The sequence below is a fragment of the Poecilia mexicana genome, unplaced genomic scaffold (assembly GCF_051168715.1).
Source record: "Poecilia mexicana isolate PSO_F unplaced genomic scaffold, ASM5116871v1 scaffold_17, whole genome shotgun sequence".
NCBI lineage: Eukaryota > Metazoa > Chordata > Actinopteri > Cyprinodontiformes > Poeciliidae > Poecilia > Poecilia mexicana.
This window is the reverse complement of record NW_028263386.1, coordinates 28007501-28029069: the sequence shown is the minus strand read 5'-3', so window position 1 is coordinate 28029069 and position 21569 is coordinate 28007501. Positions and strand designations below refer to the sequence as shown.

The 21569-nt window shown below is 46.0% G+C and overlaps 1 protein-coding gene and 1 long non-coding RNA gene across 2 annotated transcripts in view; both read left to right on the top strand.

Moving 5' to 3' along the window:
- Nucleotides 1-21569, top strand: part of LOC106909602 (uncharacterized) — a 56823-nt gene that overhangs the window by 10064 nt on the left and 25190 nt on the right. The gene's annotated exons all lie outside the window — the stretch shown is intronic.
- LOC106910731 (uncharacterized) lies at nt 17563-19962 on the top strand. Its single transcript, XM_088014879.1, has 3 exons — nt 17563-19215; nt 19318-19566; nt 19651-19962. Exons 1-3 carry the CDS (start codon nt 17800-17802, stop codon nt 19927-19929), a joined length of 1944 nt encoding a protein of 647 aa, XP_087871005.1. The 5' UTR covers nt 17563-17799; the 3' UTR covers nt 19930-19962.

The window sequence follows — 21569 nt, the reverse complement described above, 5'->3', positions numbered from 1 at the left end:
CTTTTCCCCTCATCACTGTTTTATTTGGAATAACCAAAATATTTGCTTCAAGCATAAATCCTTATTCTTTAAGAATTGGGTGGATAATGATATTATATTTGTAAAACAATTGTTTAACGAGAATGGTCAACTGTTCAATTATAGTGAATTTCTTTGTAAATATAACTTCCCTATGACCCCTAAAGAATTTGCTGTTGTTTTCGATGCTATTCCAGGTCTACTTGAAATGGACCTCAAGTAGAGTCCATTTCCGATATCCCACTTTTCCAGAGTTATTTATTGGTAATTCAGAATCGTTCCTTAGTATCAAAACCAGTAATAAACATTTTAGAGAAATAATCCAAACGAATACCATTAGCAAACCTGCCTCTATATTTTTTGGAACAATCTTTATTCAGATATTGATTGGGAACAAACATGGTTATTGCCAAGAATTTTTTTTTATCTCAAACAAAGTACGTGAGGTATCTCTTAAAATTTTGCACAGGTGTTACCCTGTAAACTCAGTACTGAGAAAATATATTCCAAATATTGATCCTCTCTGTTCCTTTTGTCACATCAAACAAGAAACATTAACCCACCTTTTTTGGGAATGCTCGTTTAGCGAAACCTTTTGGTGTGATTTCAATGTTTTCTTTAGTCGGATATGTAATGTACTTATTCCTTTAAATGTTAAACATGTTTTATTTGGTATTTCCAATAATACTATGTCTGGGAAAGATTATATTATAAATTTTCTTATTCTGTTGGCTAAGTTCCACATACATGCCTGTAAATTTGCTAAAAACAAACCCAACCTCACTGTCTTTAGAGCTTATGCAAGATGCTTTTTAGAATCTTTAAAAATATGCACCAACTCTAAAGCTATGAAACTTATAAACTTGAGTGATGAATTTGATTTGTAATTTTAGTTTGTTTTTTTTTCTCTTCCTTTTCTCTTCTGATGGAATTTATGGATTTGTTACTCCAGCACCTTGAGCACGTTTATGTATGCAATTGTATATTGTTTGTTTGTAAATAAAGTAAAAAAAAAAAAACTACTATCAAGGCCCTCTCTACTTTTAAGGCAGTATTATCCGAGTAAAAATGGCGAATTTGAACAGAGTCTGTTGTCTTTCCCATAGACATAATATAAGGATAGACGCCTCATGGACCGCTCTCGCCTATTGTCACTGACGAGATTTAGGGCGGCCATCTTGGAGCGGTACACCACTCCACTCAGCGTTATGTGTTTAGCAGGCACAATGATGTATCAGCGCATTTAATCGATCATAACACACTTTTTTGTTACTGGAAACCATATTCAAACATCTATCAAAGCAACATTTATAAACAATTGTATTTTTAAGTATGTTTTTAATACATAGTTCATCATATTTAAATATGCTTAGTGGCTATAACAGTAGAATAGGAATGGAATATTCTGATATTGATGTATGATGAGCACTTTACAAAGCACTAGGGCTGTTGTAAACGAATATTTTAGTAATCGAGTAATCTATCGATTATTCTTACGATTAATCGAGTAATCGGATAAAAAAAATTATAAAATGAAATATTGGTAAATCTGGCATAATACCGGTGTTACTATCAGATATCAATATCAGTCCAATTTTTCATATTTGAGCATCCCTAACAGTTGCTTTTTTGTAGCTTAGAAAACTAACCTGTAACAATAATAGCTCACTTTCTAAGTTAACCAGAAGAAAAGTTATAGAAAAATCTGAAATTATATTGAATTTAATAACAAAGAGGCAGGCTCACAAATATGCTTATAAAAATGTCTACAATCCAGCTTTTAGTTTATGTATTCATCTTCAGTGAGTTTAATAGATTAATTAAACTCACCTTGCCACCCAACCTGTCACGCTTTGGGTTTGAAAATACGGGAAATGCCGCCTGGAGTGGGAGGAGAGGGTGAATGAACGAACGTAAGATGGGGTGGAGGGGAGGAAATAGACCAGCGGACTGACGAACCGTTAGACCGGGGGACGAACACGGGGGGAAGCAATACGGGATATTTACGACACCTTCACTGGTCACACTCAGAAACTCATCTACCAGCCATGTACGATGCGCTCCGCCACCCGTTTCTTCAGACCGGGATATGAAATTTATTGTGCGGTTCGTCGGTAAAGCTACATTTACACGGTAAGCATCAGCTACTCAGCCGCCCGCCCTGTTCAGTCTATCCGCTCACCTCAGCGCTCTTCCCGCCGTTCGCTTTCAACCAGCAGCCCCGGAGGAGAAATGCTGCCGTACTCCAGGCATTCCCCCAGTCATTTTAAGGATGCTTATTGGTTCCCCAAAAACGATAAAAAGTCGGGCATTATCATCAATCAATAAAATCCCCATGGGCCAATCTTGAAGATTGGACTTTATGCCGCTGAGACTTAGCTTTTGTCAACAACTCAGAGGCGGAAGTGAGAGCTCCGCGCAACGCAAATGAAGTTCCGGCCGGAACACGGTGCGCTAACTAATAAAACATAAATTAACGAAGCTTCGAGGCAGGTACATTTTCCTCGAGGAATTTTAGTAATCGAGGTACTCGAATCATTCGAGGAATCGTTTCAGCCCTACAAAGCACACAGCTGTTAATAATTTATTTAATAAATTATTTAGTAATATCAATATATATTTATATAACTATACAAACACTAATAAATAAAGATTAATAATGACACAAATAAATAATGATTAATAGTGAATATAATAATAATAATAATTTATTTATATATATATATATATATATATATATATATATATATGTAACCCAGGCTTTCCCTCTTTGGATCTGCCGCTGATGGAAGACACCCTATGGACTCTGCGTTGTGTTTTACTTGTGCGTGAAGGTGGGATGTGATCCGTGCAGAAAAGAGGAATCGGACACAGCGATCGTGGTTGTGGGGAGACGTTGGCGCGTTTATTTCGTCCACCTTACAGGCAGTAAACACACTGTCAGCATTCAACCGCTTTTTTTCTGTTTTACAAAACAATCAAGCATCACAAAACGATCAAACATCACAAACCAATCAATCACCAGAAAGAAAATGTAATCTGTGCCTAACTGGCAATCTGAACCAATAGAAATATATATAATGTTCATTTTTACACCGGGCCAGCGGAGCTGCTGCTTACCTTACAGGCAGTAAACACACTGTAAGGAATACAGCAGTTCGTGCACAAAAATCCCCCGCACTACGGTGTCTCCGGCAGGACAAACATGCCAGGATTGCGGTGGTACCAACAGCACCCTCTTTTGGGACACTTGTGCACTGCTTTACATCTACCCCTTCTTTATTTGATGGCGTCTCTGCCATAAAACTAAACAAAACATCGAAAAAGAGTTAACTGGGAGAACCCTTAACAGTCTTAACATCAACAATAAAATGTATTGCTCAGATTTATCTTGTACGATATGTATTTTTGTGTGTCGAGTGTTTTATGTGTGTCTGTGAGCTCTCTTTGCCCTTTCCCTCTGCCACAGCTTCCATCCTCTTTCTATCTTCTGCTGCTCCTCTTCTGTTTTTGTGACCTGTGCTTCATACGACAGCTTTTTTGGAGGATGTCTGGTCCTGGGTGGGTTTTTTCTTGAAATCAAACTGCTCTGCAGTGAATCTGGCATTCCATGGGGTGCATTTTCTCCTGCTTTATCCCCTTCCTCTTGGCTAGCTTGTTTGTCTTTTTGTTTAGTTTCTCCAAGCTGCAGAGGGGGTCCAGTTTCCTCCTTGCTGACTGCATCTGCATTCTGTTGCAGGTCTGCCTCTGAACTTGTCTCATTCAGATCCAAATCTGATTCCTCCTCCTCGGCTGTACGTTTGCTCACCTCCTCAACAGGGATAAACATGCACTGGGTGAGAAGATTTCTGTGAACCACCCTTTCTGGGCCACCATTCTCGGGTTGTACCACATACACTGGTATTTCAGGCTGTTTCTTCACCACAATATAAGGACATGGCTCCCACTTGTCTCCGAGCTTCTGCCGTCCTTCCACATGACATATTTTGACCAGCACCCGGTCCCCTGGGCTGAATACTTGATCCTTTGCTTTTTGATCATAGTATTTCTTTTGTTGTTCCTTGGCAGTCCTAGAACTGTGATTAGCCTGCGCATAAGCCTCCAGCAGGCAGTCATGGAGTGTCTGCACATAGTCACTGTAGCTCGCTTGGCTGTTAGAGGTTGAGGTCCCAAACACCAGATCCACTGGAAGTCTGGGATGTCTCCCAAACATTAAATAGTATGGAGTATATCCAGTTGAGTCATGTCTCGTGCAGTTGTAAGCATGGGTCATGGCATCCACATATTCATGCCACCTGGGCTTTAGGTGAGGTGGCAGAGTTCCCAGCATATTCATTAGGGTCCGGTTGAACCTTTCAGTGGTCCCATTGCCCTGTGGGTGATATGGAGTGGTGTGAGTCTTAGTGATGCCAGTGATCTTGCATAATTCTTTTACAATTGCACTCTCAAAATTGCGTCCTTGGTCTGCATGGAGCTTTGCTGGAAAACCAAACCGGCAGAAGAAGTTCTTCCACAGAACCTTGGCTACTGTGCGTGCTTTTTGGTCTTTGGTGGGGTAGGCTTGAGCATAACGGGAAAAGTGATCCGTTACAACAAGTACGTTTTCAATGCCCCCCTTTGACTTTTCCAGGCAGAGAAAGTCTACACACACAAGCTCCATGGGGGTTTTGCTGTGGATGCTGACAAGAGGAGCTCCAATAGTGCCTGTGGGGGTTTTCCTAAGACAACATCTTTCACACTGCTCACACCACGATCTGACATCCAGGGACATATTTGGCCAGTAGAATCGCTCTCTTATCAGCTGTAGAGTTCTCTCAAAGCCTAAATGACCCGAATCATCATGCAGAGCAGTTTTAGCCACCACCCGCAGCTTCTCTGGCAAGATGAGCTGCTCAATGCGTCCTCTTTGTCCATCCGTGATGCATCTGTATAGGATGCCATCTCTGACCACCAACCTCCTCCACTCTTTTAAGAGAAGGCTCCCATGTCTTCCCAGGCTGATCCTCACGCTTCGAGGTGGTTTTTTGTTATTATTTTTGAAATACAGAACTTGGGGAATAATGGGATCATCTTTCTGTTCTGCACGGATTTGTTGAATTGTCATTGCTGGAAGTGCATCCGTTCCCACATCCAAATACAGCTGATTCACTGTTGGGAAAACACAGCTATCTGGGATCTTTGAAACAGCAGTGTTGTCGACTGTATGCAGGGGCTCTGGAGGCTTTGATTCAGTTACCCTGACATGATGAGGGCATGACTGTAAGATCTGTGTGACTTCTTGGTTGGACATGCGTGAAAGAGCATCAGCATTTGCATTGTTCTGTCCCTTTCTGTACTGAATGTCAAACTCAAACGACGACAGCTGGGACACCCATCTCTGCCCTGTGGCATCAAGCTTGGCTGTTGTCATAACATATTTGAGGGGGTTATTATCAGTCAAGACAGAGAAACAACGTCCATAAAGATGGTCATAGAACTTGTCTGTGACAGCCCATTTTAGGGCCAGAAATTCCAGCTTGTGTGCTGGATATCTGGTTTCAGGTGGGCTTAAGCCTCTGCTGGCATAAGCTATGACCCTCTCGACCCCATTCTGAACTTGAGCCAACACAGCACCCAGTCCCTCCCCAGAAGCATCAGTCTGCAGCATGAAAGGTAGGTTATAGTCTGGATAGCCTAGTATTGGCGCTGTTACCAGTCTACCCTTTAAACGCTGAAAAGCCTCTTCGCACTCATCAGTCCATAGATAGGGTCGCTCAGAATCAGTGTGTTTATGTGTCTTTCTCTTTTTCTTTCTGGGGTCACCGGAGGTGAGACGGTACAAGGGAGCAGCCAGCGTGGAATAACCTTTCACATAGCGTCTGTAGTACCCTGCAAAGCCCAAAAACTGCAGGACCTCTTTACGGTTAGTGGGCGTTTTCCAGTTCTTAACCTTGCTGATCTTCTCTGGATCTGTCTTGATTCCCTCTGCAGACACTATGTGGCCCAGATACTGCACCTCCTTTTTCACCAACTGACACTTTGAGGGTTTTAACTTCAAACCATGTTCTTTCAGTCGATCAAAAACCAGCCGGAGGCGTTCCAGATGCTCCTCAAATGTTTTGGAAAATATTATGAGGTCATCAAGGTAAATGAGCAGGTGAGTGAAATTCAGATCCCCAAAACAGCATGTCATGAGCCTCTGAAACGTTGAAGGGGCATTCTGGAGCCCGAATGGCATTCTGTTGGCCTCAAAAAGCCCCATGGGTGTGCTGAATGCAGTTTTGTGTTTATCATGTTCTGCCACTTCAACTTGCCAATAGCCTGACGTGAGATCCAGTGTGGAGAAGTATTTAGCTTGCCCCAGTGCCTCCAATGCTTCCTCAATTCTAGGCAGAGGAAATGCATCACGTGTGCTGCAGGAATTCAGTTTTCTGTAATCAATACAAAGCCTTAATGACCCATCTTTTTTAGTAACAATCACCACTGGTGATGCATATGGGCTCTTACTTGGCCGGATAACTCCTGCAGCTTCCATCTCTGTCAGAAGGTTCCTCACCTCTTGCCACTGAGAAGGGGGGATCTTACGATATGGAAGTCGAAACGGCTTTGAGTCTACCAGAGGGATCTCATGCCGCACAGTCTTTGTATGGCCGTAATCCATAGAATTCTGGGAGAAGACATCCCCATTTTTCTCCACTAGTTTCCTGAGGAGAGCACGCTGGTCTTCATTTTCCACTGCTGCTCCAACTAAGTCCACTTCAAAACTTGCCACCACTTGACCCAGGCTCAGACAGAGCTCTTCTTCCATTTCACCTTGATGTTTGTCTCCTTTTGTGTCAGAGGATTCAACCACTTTGTCCACCAAGAAGGCTGTGGCGAGCTGAGTGTTGGGCTTAATAGTGATGTTTTTCTGGGACACATTCATGACTCTGACTGGAGCATATCCCCTCTTTACATCTGTGAGAACTTTAGCCACCAGTAGGTCTTGGGGGAGCTGGAGTGGAGAAGTGCTTTAAATCAGTGCAGTATAAATTTTTCTCTGAGGGCCTGCCTTAATCCTACATTTCACATCCACCTCTTTACCACTAGGGATGCAGATAGCCCGGCCAGTGAAGACAGCAGGGCCAACCATGCCGTGCATCTGATCTTCTGTGTTTTCCACCTCCATCACAGCAGAATGCCATTCTGGATGGCTCTCTTTTATTTTGTGGAGGAATTTGACACCATAAACTGCTTGTAGGTGACTTTTAGATGCACGGATGACATTGGTTCCTATGAGCAGAGGCACTGTGGAGCGATATTCAGAATCAGGGACAACAAATGTGGGGACAGTCATACAGTCCTCTCCAAAGACCTTAAGTTTGATCTGCAAGACACCATAATAAGGCACATTTTGAGCTGCAGCACCTTCTATAGTAATTTTGGATGCCTGCAGATTCTGTTTTTGAAGGTCTGGGTGGTTGTGCCAGAAGCTATGGGTGATGCTTGTGATTTGAGATCCAGAGTCAATAAGAGCCCTGCATTTAATGCCATTTATCTCCACTTCTCCCTCATTTCTTGGGCCCACCAGAGGAGTGCCCTCTGCTCTATTAGCATTGCCTTTATCATCTGGGGATGGGGCTTTCTGCTTGCCCATGGTTGCCCCTGCTACCATGGGCTTTAAGCGTTTAAACCCTGAGCTGGGGGCATGTTGATTTCCTCTGCTGAGGTTGACAACTGAGCGGGGCGAGTCCTGGTGGAGGTGGGATCAGGAAGTACTGCTCGACAGAATCTAGCTATGTGCCCTCGGTTTCCACAGCGATGGCATGTAACACTTGAACTGTGGCTTGTGGAATTTGCTGATGAGGGAGATGTGTTTGAGGGTAACTGGGAGGATTTTATACTCGATTCCAGTTTGGACAGCTTGGCCATTTGCTCTTCTTGGTTAAGAGCTAATTTTCTGACAATCTCGGTCAGTTCAGAGAGCTCAGAAGTGCACTGCTTTCCTTCCACCTTCACAGCTGAGCTTTCTGAGGTCATCTGCACCTGAGTAAATGTCTTCTTTATTTTATTTTGTGGCTGGAACTTCTTTGTTTCTCTGGCCATATTTCGTAACTCAGACTGCAGTTCTCTAAAACTCAGTAACATGGGCTTCATGGGAGCTATTCGTGCAAATACCTGCTCATCTATCAGCCCTCTTAAAAACTGACGAGTCAGTTTACTATCCCGATCTGGAAAGGGCCTACCACCCCTCTGGTTTTCTTCCACAGCCCGCAAGATTGCCTCCAGCGCTATGGCATACGAGCAGGCGGACTCGCATGACCTCTGGCTACGCTCATAAAAGTCAGCTAAAGGGTCTAACGAGCCCTGAGTATCACTGTACTCTGCTCTCAGTTCGGTGAATGCCTTCTCGGGGGTCTGGTCACTGGGTGGGAGGTTGAGAACCAGCTTCCTGGCCTCTCCATTGAGGTGTCGAACCACTGTGGAGAAGCGAAGATGTACAGGGAGGTCAATGGCATCCAACAGGTATTGCATATCACGGATCCAGTCTTCCACCAGCATCTTACCGTCTGTCTGCATTACCAGTAAAGACTTGCACATTCTTTACCTGGTGAGTCTGCAGGAAACCACCATATATTGCTTGGGGGAGGCGTGGATTGATGGTAGTCCTCCCAGAGTCATCTAACTGAGGATCAGGATGCTATGCATACGAGGCGATGGCAGCAGGTGGGGGTCGAGGGATGTATGAGGCAGCTCCTGAGCGGTCATATGTGTTACACCCCAATGCATGCGGCTGCATGTGCTGTGGTACACCGGCCTGCTCGGGACCAATGTAGTTGGAGGCTCCATATGAGGCAAACTGGGAACTAATTAGAGCTGAATTGGGGGCCCCGGTGTTTGCAGCGGGTGTATTTTGTGTTTGTGGTTCCCCCTGGGTGCAACCCTGATAAATAGGTGCAACAGATCGAGAGGGCTGGAATGTGGGTCTGGGCTGGGAGCCTGCCATGGACTGTGCAGCAGGAACAGGATTACTGACATTCACAGCTGCTGGGGCCCTGACATTTGGTGCAGAGGTCTGGGTAATTGGGTAATGGCTGCCTGTTACTGGGGGGAGCAGAGTAGCTGCACAGCTGGCCATTGGAGGTATTTGAAAGCCCACCTGGATAGGCTGGGAGTGCGGGGTGGAATGTGGGTGGTCTAGATAGGTGTGGGTGCTACGTCCCAAAAGCTGCCCTGTCTGGTTATCAACCCCTTGAGGTTGTGTGCTGGGCTGCTGTACCAACTGAGATGCATTTTGGAATGCATTGGGATAGTTTTGATGACCAAGGTGGGCTGGTGCAGCTGGGGCAGTAGGAAGAGGAAGAAGAGACGGTTGCAGGGGGACAGGATTCTGGTCACTATAGAAGGATAAATGAGGAGGAGGAGGAGTAAGCTGCCCTTCACTTGCCCATGGCTGCAGTTGTGTGTGACCTGGAATGGCACTGAGATTATTTTGCTGGGACCCTGTCAGAGATCCTGGACTCAGAGGCTCAGCTGAGTAATTATGCCACATATTTACACGTTCTTTCTCTCTTTATTACTTTTTACTGTTATGTAGAATTATGAGCACAACAGATCATGTGTCTATGTCTGAGGAAGCTTACTATAGTGTTCTTTGTAGCAAATACATTCAACACACTTCTTAGCACATTTTATAGACATTTAAAATAAAAAATAAAAAATGAAAGCGTCACAACTGTTATGAATATTCAATATCGAGTCACAACGACCTCTTCGAATGGCTAGCTGGACAGCTTTTTTTTTTTTTTTACATTACTATCACAAAACAAATTAACACCACAACATTTTACTCAAATCTTTACAGAATACACAGGAATCCCACGTTTAAACAGCAGGCACAATCAACGGGAGTGAAGTCTTCTTCTTTTTTTTTTTTTTTTTTTTTTTCCAAAAAAAAAAATTCCCTCCAACCTGTTGGTCTCCAAGAACCACTATCCGGGTCACGGCACCAAGATGTAACCCAGGCTTTCCCTCTTTGGATCTGCCGCTGATGGAAGACACCCTATGGACTCTGCGTTGTGTTTTACTTGTGCGTGAAGGTGGGATGTGATCCGTGCAGAAAAGAGGAATCGGACACAGCGATCGTGGTTGTGGGGAGACGTTGGCGCGTTTATTTCGTCCACCTTACAGGCAGTAAACACACTGTCAGCATTCAACCGCTTTTTTTCTGTTTTACAAAACAATCAAGCATCACAAAACGATCAAACGTCACAAACCAATCAATCACCAGAAAGAAAATGTAATCTGTGCCTAACTGGCAATCTGAACCAATAGAAATATATATAATGTTCATTTTTACACCGGGCCAGCGGAGCTGCTGCTTACCTTACAGGCAGTAAACACACTGTAAGGAATACAGCAGTTAGCGCACAAAAATCCCCCGCACTACGGTGTCTCCGGCAGGACAAACATGCCAGGATTGCGGTGGTACCAACAGCACCCTCTTTTGGGACACTTGTGCACTGCTTTACATATATATATATATATATATATATATATATATATATATATATATATATATATATATATATACTGCTCAAAAAAATAAAGGGAACATTTCACTTTAATTTTGTGTGTGGCTGCAAATCCAGGCCTCCATTGGTTAATAAATTTGATTTCCATTGATGATTTTTGTGTGATTTTGTTGTCAGCACATTCAACTTTGTACAGAACAAAGTATTCAATGAGAATATTTCATTCATTCAGATCTAGGATGTGTTATTTGAGTGTTCCCTTTATTTTTTTGAGCAGTGTATATATATATATATATATATATATATATATATATATATATATATATATATATATATATATATATATATATATATATATAAACATTTATGTATATGTTTATGTTTTTCAGCCGATGAGTCCAAAATCCAATGTGAGATTCATCCGTGCTGCAGTGAATCCATCTCTCTTTATAGATATCTCCCTCTTCTTCCTCACATCGTGTCTTTATGAAACTTTCAAAACAAAAACGGAAGATTTAGGATGTATCTTACTTTTGACAGAGTGAAAGAATATAAATAAGAGTCTTTACCACCTGTGTAAACTTTGCCGGTGGATGTTATAACACTTAAGTTTTATAATATGTGTTATATTGTTTGATTTCTAATATAGGCTCTTGTGTCAGATAATCTAAGTCAATGTTGGAGAATAATTAATTTTTTAGATTTACGGAATCTCAGTTAGCCTTCATAGCGGGGCTGAACCCGTATTAGACCAAGCACTGTAGCTAATATTTGCTGGTATGTCGCCGGTGGACATAAATACAGTAAAGTAATATTCTAATCACGATATATACACAATAATATGTCCATCTTACTTGTGAAATGTTGTCTGTGGAGCCCTCACATCAATAATCCATAGATCCGAACAACAATATCCCTCAGTGCGGAGGCATCTTCTGCTGTTTTGATTGAGCAAAGAAGGAGGGTATACCGCTCCAAGATGGCCGCCGTATTTCCTGCGCCGTAGCAGCCAGTGCGGGGTCTACTGTTATATTATGTCTATGGGCTTTCCTGGATTCAAGGCTTTTCTTCTCTTTATGGTGTTTTTAAAAAACAAATGAAAGTGTGCAATACCTCCACCATGTGGTTTGGAGTATGAACTGGAGCTAACCTAAGTAAAAAAAAAAAGTATGCTTTAGTATACTAAATTTTAACGTACTTTGATTGATGTACTTAAACTGTTCTATTTTGGAACAACTTTTTTGTGCTTAGTATACTTTAGTAGTATTTAAATAGTATTAAATTACAACTTTTAGTATATTTAGTATACTCAACGTACTTTTTTGGAACAACTTAAAGTTATACTTAGTATACTTTAAGTATGCTTTTTTTTATGTAGTATTCAAGAAAAATGTTCCCAAAATATTCCATGTTGAGTGTTCTAATTCTATCATAGAATTATATTAAAAATATACTTTTAATATATTTTAAATATACTACTAATATATTAGTAATGTATTTAAATTACACTTAATTTTTATTTTTGATTTACTGCTATTGCTAATAAAGTACAATTTTAATTACTCATAAGTCTTTATTTATACTTTGTACATTACATGCATAACTACACTACAGTACTTACATTGTTTTAAGCTACAATTACATGGAAAGATTAATTATACAAGATGTTCAAGGTAATTCAATTATGTTGTTTTATTACAGACATTTTAAAATTGTCAAATTTTACTCAATTTTATGAACTTTACATAAATTATCAGTTTACACATCAAAAGTAAACACAATGAACATGAAATTTTAAGTGTGACAATAAAAAATGACAGTGAGGATCAACGACAGAATATTTCCTTTCACTGCACCTACAGAAACCTACAAAAAAGAATAGAGCAATTAAACAGAAAGCATTTGTATTTTAAAGAACACAGAAAAATGGCAAATAAAAAAATAATGCTTACAATTTTAAGACGTTTTGTACTCACTGTGTATGTGACATCATCAGAACTGATGATGATTGGGACCGGATACCTGGGGTGGAAAAGCATTTCTGAGTGACTGCTTTGCCTGTTTATGTTAGAAGTAGAAAAAAAATAGTCAGCAATGTCATCGAATCAGTTGATGTTGGCATTAACTATGAAGCTGTTTTAAGTGTGGACTTACGGAGACAAACTACCTTAAAAGTTTTCCATCCATGATCTGAACACTGATCCTTGCAGGGTAGCGAGGGGGGCTGATGGTGCCCATCTCTAGCAGTTATCAGATGAGAGGCAGGGTTCACCCTGGACAGGTCACCAGTCCATCACAGGACCTTGAAAGCCAACAACAAATAAAATCTATGAAAGAGAAATGTTAGATTAACAAGGGGAAAAATTATGTCCAGTTACCTTTAAATCAAATCATGTTTATTAAGGACTTGGTGTTGGTAACACACCAGTTTTTGTTGTTGAAAATGTAGCTAGCTCCTCATTGAAAAAAACAAAAACAAACTTACATCATGAAGACAATGTGAAGGTTCATCTTCAGAGCTGGTTGGTGATCTGGTGGAGCCAGAGCTTCTTCTGAGACAGGAAAGTCTTTAGTTTCCCAACACCTGATTTCTCTGGCTTCCTCTTTCATCTTCATTTGCTAAGACTGCAATGCAAACATATGTTGAAGATAAAAACATTGATGAATGAGTTAGAACAACAACCTCACAATATCAAAGTCTCTTTGTCTTATCGTTCTTAATTAAAACCAGGTTAAGTTTATGAATTAAAGTATAAGTCGCAACAAACAGAGCCTCCATGCAGTTACAACATGAAGCTGAATGATTTCTATGGTAATAATCATACAAGTCACAATAAAATTGATAAAATAATTATTTATGAAACCAACGTAAGTTATATATCTTTACTGCACTGTTTATAATTAAATGAAGATAATTAATAAGCAAACTTACCACCAGCTAGCAACACGTAGCAGCCTTCGTCCCCCTGGGCTCCTTTTGTGACACACATTTCATTTCCATCGGTTGTTGTCCCGTTGTGTTGTCGTCTAACTCTGACTAGGACGTCACCAGCTTGAATTTACCAAAATTAGTAACTATTGTCAATGCCCTCTGTATTTTTAAGGCAATATTATGCGAGTAAAAATGGTGAATTTGAACAGCGCCCGTTATCTTCCCTGCGTTCAAGTTTTTAAATGGGGTATATGCCACGAGAGGTGGTGACGTATTTCCGTTTGAATTTATTCCACATAGGTTGGTTCCGGGTCCTGCTTGCTCCTATTGTTCTTGGCCGAAGCTGCAAGATCTGTACCATGAAAAAGACGCGAAACTTAAAATATCTGTGAGCTGCTGGTACAACGACTGAGTTTTGTGGTGTGCCGTTGTTTCCAGTAATTAGTCAGTACCATCCAGTGCTTAGTTTTTTCATTTTCCAGCTGATATCAAGGCGACAGCGGACTGTAGCCAAAACTTAGCCACTACAGCTAACACGCGGTTTGTAGCTGCCTGCTATTTCAAAGCTTGAGGATATTGAAGATCCAGCGTCAGAAATGGGAAGATGGGGGATATAAAGGGAGTTGTATGTGGTTCGTTTAGTGGAATAATTTGTTGGAGGAAAATAATGCCGGAGGAAATCCACTGCAACGGGAACAGGCTGAGAACAGAGGCAGCGATTTGGCACAAGGTAAGTCAATACGTGTGTGTTGATGTGCGTTTATGTTATATGGAGTATGAAATTATTTTTAGGCAACTCCTTAGTTTTTGTTTATGTGACAATTATATAAAATACATTTAACATGCAGTCGGAGCGATACCGAGCACGGTAATTTAAAAGCAGCCGAGAGCAGCAATGCTCCAAACCACACAAGAAGTCAGTCAGATTAAGGTCCAAAACCTTCGCTTTACAGTCATTTAAGTGGCACCGACCCACATAAAAAAATCCACAGAAGAAATGGTGCAAATCACGTATTTCCCGAATCCCGAATATATGATTATCTACCTTTGCTGTTTCATAATTATTATCCACGTTAGAGTGAATTTTTCCACTTGACTGCTATAATCTGTTCTTGCGTTACACAACGTAATTTCTCTTTTTTTCCCTCTGAGATTCTTCTTAGAAAATTAGGTAATGAAGTTACATCCTCCCGCTGCTTTTTGTTTTTAAAATGGTTAAAGGTTACTGTGGGCAAATCCAGCAAGGACCAAGTGAAAAACTCCATCTCTAACACAGAGTGACCTGTGCACCGGAAACAGGCTATGTGGAAAAAAAATGCGGAAGTGCTAAAACGGAAGTCCGTGGCATATACCCTATTCTCTTGATGGCGTTTAAAAAAAATGAAAGTGTGCAATACCGCCACCATTTGGTCTGGAGTACCAACTGGAGCTTATGCCGTTGATTATAAGGTTTTACATCACACATCTGAAAATGGATTGGGTACTTTCTTAAAAATTACATCATGATTATCATTTTTTTTATTGTATGCAATTTTAATAGTAAAAGATTATTAAGGCACTTAAAACTTCATACTTTTTAGGTACTTAAAAAGTATGCCTACATATTACATTAAACACACTTTAAAGGTGCTTATAAGACATACTTCTGCATATGCATTAATTAGTTTGTTTTGTAATTAGGTTGCTGCGTGTTGCAGACTTCTGCCAAGGTCCCTCTTGAAAATGAGATCTGGATCTCAATGGGGTTCACCTGGTTAAATAAAGAAAATTTAAAAAGGCATACTTTATTAGCCTAAAATTTACTCTGAGATGTAATTTAAAACATACTGAAAATAATTTAAAGTAGTGTTAAGTAAATTTTTAAAAATTCTATTTTGAGCATATATTTTTAAATTTACGCAAAATATATTTTAAATATATTTGAGAAAGTGTATATTTAGACTTGGGCAAATATATATTTTGTTCACTTAAAGTATACTTTTATTTAAAATATTAAAAGTGTATTTTGGTACAATTATGTTTAAGTATGTTTAAAGTTCTAATTTCAAAATTGGTACAAGTATACTTTCAGTATACTTCAGATATATTTATAGGTAGTACACTTAATGCTTAGTATACTTAAAATGTACTTTCACCAATTTAAGTATGTTTGAAATATACTTTATTTCACCTGGGAATGACGCCGACTTATAGACATTACATCATACATCTGAAAATGGATTGGGTAATTTGTTAAACAACTGTCATGGTGGGTTTTATGTTTCGAGCCCACATGCAGGAACACTCACGGAGAGGAGGAATAAATGCAGTAGTTTATTTACAATATGTACAAGTGATTTGACAGAGCTACTGAAAGGGTGACGCGACCAGGAACTCCGGAGCGGCTGCAAGCGAAAGGGGAGATGGTGAGTTGAATGACGGTGGGGAACGACCAAACTCCTGGAATATAGTTTAGTGCTTACTTGTGTAGAGAACTTTGGAGCTGCGGAGGGGAGTGGTTCCAAGTAATGGAGTTAGAGAAGCGGACGTTGGAAGGCCGACAACGGACGTGGCGTTGGAGGGCGGACAGGTAGATCAGAGTGGAGGCGTAGAGAACCAGCGGTGCAAAGCAAGCTCCCAGCTAGAGAGGAGTTTTCAAAGGGTAATCCAAAGCTAGTAGGACTTGGGGAAACTTCTCCAGGGACACTTGAAGGCGTCCTGAAAAAAAAAAAAAAAAAAAAAAAAGTGATAAGAGACTGATCAAAAACTGCACGAAGAAACCTAGAAACTACTCTGAATGGTGACTCAGGGGCCTGATGTACCACTAAAGGCAAACACTCTGGCAGAGAAGTGCTGGAAGCCCGCTGCTAATATACTCCTCCTGGGAGGTGATGATGATATCAATCAGGTGCGTCCTGTTGAACCTGTCAGCGCCCTCCTGACAAAACCGAACCACTGGCGCCCTCTTCTGGATAGTCGGTGATGCTGAAAAGGAAAACAAAACTAACCCCACAACCTGGTACCCAACAGTACCCCCCCCCTCAACGACCGCCACCCGGCGGTCCAGAAGAACCAGAGGGTTGGGAGGAACGAAAATCAGTGATAAGGGAGGGATCTAAAATAAAAGAACCGGGTACCCATAGCCGGTCTTCAGGGCTGTAGCCCTCCCAGTCTACCAAATACTACCAAATACTGCCCCGCCAGCTAGAATCCACAATCCGGCGGACAGTATACGCAGGGTGGCCGTCAATCTCCCAGGGGCGGGGGAGGCTCCTCAGGTGGGCACAACGGGCTGGAGTGAACTGGCTTGACTTGAGAAATGTGGAAAGTAGGATGAACACGGAGGGAAGTCGACAAGCACAGGCGGACGGCAGATGGACCAATGACCTTCTCAATAACATATGGTCCAATGAAGTGGGGGGTCAGCTTCCTGGAAACAGATTTTAATGGAATGTCCTTAGTGGAGAGCCAAACCTTCTGACCTGGTTCGTAGGTAGGTGCAGCCCTCCTCTTGCAGTCGGCCCAGCGACGATTTTGCTCAGCTGTGCGATTAAGGGCAGCGACAGTCTTGTCCCAGATGGCCTTGCACTGTCGGATATGGTGTTGGACCGACATGACTGCAATGTCTGCCTCATCAGCAGGAAACAGAGGAGGTTGGTAGCCTAGAGATATCTCAAAAGGGGTCAGACCAGTAGCAGCGGAAGTGTGAGAATTGTGGGCATACTCTACCCAAGGTAGGCAACGGCTCCAGTCGGCGGGGTTGGACGCGGTGAGACACCTGAGAGTGGCCTCCATCTCTTGGTTCATGCGCTCGACCTGGCCGTTGGACTGTGGATGATAACCCTACCTATGGCGAACGGCCAATGTCCGCGGTTGGCGCTGCCCTGCCTCCGCTGACGCTGCCAGGGCGTACGTGAGCGCTGCCCTGCCTCCGCTGACGCTGCCAGGGCGTACGTGAGCGCTGCCCTGCCTCCGCTGACGCTGCCAGGGCGTACGTGAGCGCTGCCCTGCCTCCGCTGACGCTGCCAGGGCGTACGTGAGCGCTGCCCTGCCTCCGCTGACGCTGCCAGGGCGTACGTGAGCGCTGCCCTGCCTCCGCTGACGCTGCCAGGGCGTACGTGAGCGCTGCCCTGCCTCCGCTGACGCTGCCAGGGCGTACGTGAGCGCTGCCCTGCCTCCGCTGACGCTGCCAGGGCGCTGATTAGCCGGAGGGCACCGGCTGCGCCCCGCCAATTGGCCTCAATAGGCTGCACCTGCTGCGCCCCGCCGTTCCCCTGCAGCTAATTGGCCTCAATAGGGTGCACCTGCTCATTCCAGCCCCGGCAGCCGGACAGAGACGCTTCTGCTGGAGGTTTTGAGCACCGGGGAAGCTTCCAGATGCCAAACCATCGACCCTACAGACGCTGCCCCATCTGCCGCAGTAAGTTTGCTCAGCTGCCGAAGCATTTAGAGCGAGTTCACCGCGTTTTGAACCAGGCGGAGCGGAAAATCCTGCTGGCTTTTGCCCACGGGCGAGTCAACGTCCGGGGAATGGACTGCCCTGTCCGGGGCTGCACCTACAGAGGTCCCAGGGTCGACCGCCACCTCTCCGCCGGTCACGGGGAGCTGGAGGTCGAGACGATAAGGGGGCACCTCCGCAGCCTTCACTGGAGGGCCACCATCCACGCTCTCTCCGTACTGAGGTCCACGGAGCCCACGCCACGGCTGGCTTCCGAGCTGGACCTGCCGGACCAGCAGCAACCAGCCCCAGACTCTCCTGGGGAGGACGGAGACGTGTCCTCCTCTTCTCCGGGGACCGCCCTGGAGCCTCTTTCCGGTAGGGATTCTCCGCCTCGCTCCCACAGACCTGGTTCTCTGCCCGCATCGCCGCCCCCTGGTTCCAACGCCTCTTCTCCTCCTCCTCCTCCTGGCTCCACGGCCAGCCCTCCTCCTCCTCCTCCTCCTGGTCCTGGTGGTCCTGGTTCCGACCCCGGCTCTCCCCCTCCTGGTCCTGCTTCCAACGCTGGCTCTCCTGCCCCTGCCGGGACGCGGCCAGAGGCGGAGACGAGCGACTCTGACCCTCCGGCCGGCTCCAGCAGCACCAGGGCGGTCCGAGGGCTTGCCCTGCTCCCCTTCGCACCGCTAGTGTTCCCCGCTGCCGTGGAGAGCTACTTGGAGGAGTACCACACGCACCTCCGTGGGGCCCTGCCCACCCCGCAGCACTGCATGAACGCGCGCTCCAAGCTGGGCCGGATCCGGAGCCTTCTCTCCTTCGTGGCCCGGGGGAAACCTCTCAACGCCACCTGGGCGTTCATGCATGACCTGGAGAAGATCCACGCCTTCCCACAAGCCCTGAAGGACAGGAGGAGAGCCATAACAACAGTCAAGGTCTACCTGGTGAACTTCTCGCAGTTCATGGACTACTTCTCCGAGACCCCGCCGAGGGGCTGCAGGCTGACCAAGAGACAGATCAGGGGGGTGAGCAGGGCGGTCAGAGCGGACCTCCAGCAGATCGTGACCGAGGTAACCCTCCACCAGATCTCCGTGAAGCGCTCCAAGGCCAAGAGGTCCATCAGCAGGAAGCAGCTGCGGAGGTGCAAGAGCCTGGCCACGGCCACCATCCCTGTGCTCCTCGGGAAGCTGGAGGCGGCACCCTCGAACGTCCAGCTCCGCCACAGGCTCTACGGCTACCTGGCCTGCTACCTGTCTGCTGTCTACGGCCACCGGCCTGGGGTGCTGACCAACATGACTGTGGGGGAGCTCCAGGAGGCGATGGAGGATGCTGAGGAAGGATCTCCAGGCTTTGTGATCAATGTAAGTGGATCTACGAGAACCAGGGGCATGGAGCTCCGGGCAGAGAACCAGGCGCACTGAGCTCCATGCTCCTGGAGCTCATCTCATCTCATCCCTTCTCAGGTGAGGAACCACAAGACCAACAGGGCCTTCGGGGCGGCCCAGCTGTTCCTGACCCACGCCGAGTTCAGCTGGTTCGTCCGGTGGCTCTCCGTCCGGAACACGCTGAACCCACCGTGCCGGTTCCTCCTCTTCAGCAGCAACCAGAAGCGGATCGCCAAGCTGACGCGGTTCTCCCAGTGTGCCTGGACGGAGATGGGGCTTCCAGGCCGGCCGACCATGACTGATTTCCGCAGCGCAGTGGCCACACACGTGGGTAGCACATTTCTCCGGTCGGAGGGGGGGGGGAAGAAAAAACCACCAGGTTTTTTAATACATTTTTATTCTGTTTTTCAGGCAAGGGATGCACACAGCAGCGAGGTCAGGGGACAGCTTGCCCGGGTGATGTGCCACGACACCAGGACCGCGGACAGGTTCTACGCCAACCAGCTCACGGCGGAACAACTGGCGGACATCCGGAGCAAGTTTGACCGGGCCACAGCGCCACAATCTTCCTCTCCAGGCTCCGGGGAAGCCAGCCCACCACTCCCCCCCCGGCAAGGTGACTCCTCTTCGGACCTGGCCTCCTCCACCACCCCTGGGGACTCGGAGAGAGAGACGGAGGAAAACAATTAAAAATGTTCAATAAAGATGTTAAATGTGAAACAACCGCATCTCTTTAATTACCTGGGCTGGGGAGGGAGGGTAGGTTGGGGTAGCTCCAGGCCCTGACCTCCAGGAAGAGAACCAGGCATGGAGCTGCAGGCCCTGACCTCCAGGAAGAGAACCAGGCATGGAGCTGCAGGCCCTGACCTCCAGGAAGAGAACCAGGCATGGAGCTGCAGGCCCTGACCTCCAGGAAGAGAACCAGGCATGGAGCTGCAGGCCCTGACCTCCAGGCAGAGAACCAGGCATGGAGCTGCAGGCCCTGACCTCCAGGAAGAGAACCAGGCATGGAGCTGCAGGCCCTGACCTCCAGGAAGAGAACCAGGCATGGAGCTGCAGGCCCTGACCTCCAGGCAGAGAACCAGGCATGGAGCTGCAGGCCCTGACCTCCAGGAAGAGAACCAGGCATGGAGCTGCAGGCCCTGACCTCCAGGAAGAGAACCAGGCATGGAGCTGCAGGCCCTGACCTCCAGGCAGAGAACCAGGCATGGAGCTGCAGGCCCTGACCTCCAGGAAGAGAACCAGGCATGGAGCTGCAGGCCCTGACCTCCAGGAAGAGAACCAGGCATGGAGCTGCAGGCCCTGACCTCCAGGAAGAGAACCAGGCATGGAGCTGCAGGCCCTGACCTCCAGGAAGAGAACCAGGCATGGAGCTGCAGGCCCTGACCTCCAGGAAGAGAACCAGGCATGGAGCTGCAGGCCCTGACCTCCAGGCAGAGAACCAGGCATGGAGCTGCAGGCCCTGACCTCCAGGAAGAGAACCAGGCATGGAGCTGCAGGCCCTGACCTCCAGGAAGAGAACCAGGCATGGAGCTGCAGGCCCTGACCTCCAGGAAGAGAACCAGGCATGGAGCTGCAGGCCCTGACCTCCAGGAAGAGAACCAGGCATGGAGCTGCAGGCCCTGACCTCCAGGAAGAGAACCAGGCATGGAGCTGCAGGCCCTGACCTCCAGGCAGAGAACCAGGCATGGAGCTGCAGGCCCTGACCTCCAGGAAGAGAACCAGGCATGGAGCTGCAGGCCCTGACCTCCAGGAAGAGAACCAGGCATGGAGCTGCAGGCCCTGACCTCCAGGAAGAGAACCAGGCATGGAGCTGCAGGCCCTGACCTCCAGGAAGAGAACCAGGCATGGAGCTGCAGGCCCTGACCTCCAGGAAGAGAACCAGGCATGGAGCTCCAGGACCGCACACACATGCAGGGGACAGGCCATGGAGCTCCAGGACCGCACACACATGCAGGGGACAGGCCATGGAGCTCCAGGACCGCACACACATGCAGGGGACAGGCCATGGAGCTCCAGGACCGCACACACATGCAGGGGACAGGCCATGGAGCTCCAGGACCGCACACACATGCAGGGGACAGGCCATGGAGCTCCAGGACCGCACACACATGCAGGGGACAGGCCATGGAGCTCCAGGACCGCACACACATGCAGGGGACAGGCCATGGAGCTCCAGGACCGCACACACATGCAGGGGACAGGCCATGGAGCTCCAGGACCGCACACACATGCAGGGGACAGGCCATGGAGCTCCAGGACCGCACACACATGCAGGGGACAGGCCATGGAGCTCCAGGACCGCACACACATGCAGGGGACAGGCCATG

What these genes read in the sequence shown, in the direction of transcription:
- LOC106910731 (XM_088014879.1), top strand. Translation starts at nt 17,800, where the DNA reads ATGCCAAACCATCGACCCTACAGACGCTGCCCCATCTGCCGCAGTAAG. An exon ending in CTCCAGGCTTTGTGATCAAT is followed by an intron (nt 19,216 to 19,317) that starts GTAAGTGGATCT and finishes ATCCCTTCTCAG; the next exon opens with GTGAGGAACCACAAGACCAA. An exon ending in GCAGCGCAGTGGCCACACAC is followed by an intron (nt 19,567 to 19,650) that starts GTGGGTAGCACA and finishes TCTGTTTTTCAG; the next exon opens with GCAAGGGATGCACACAGCAG.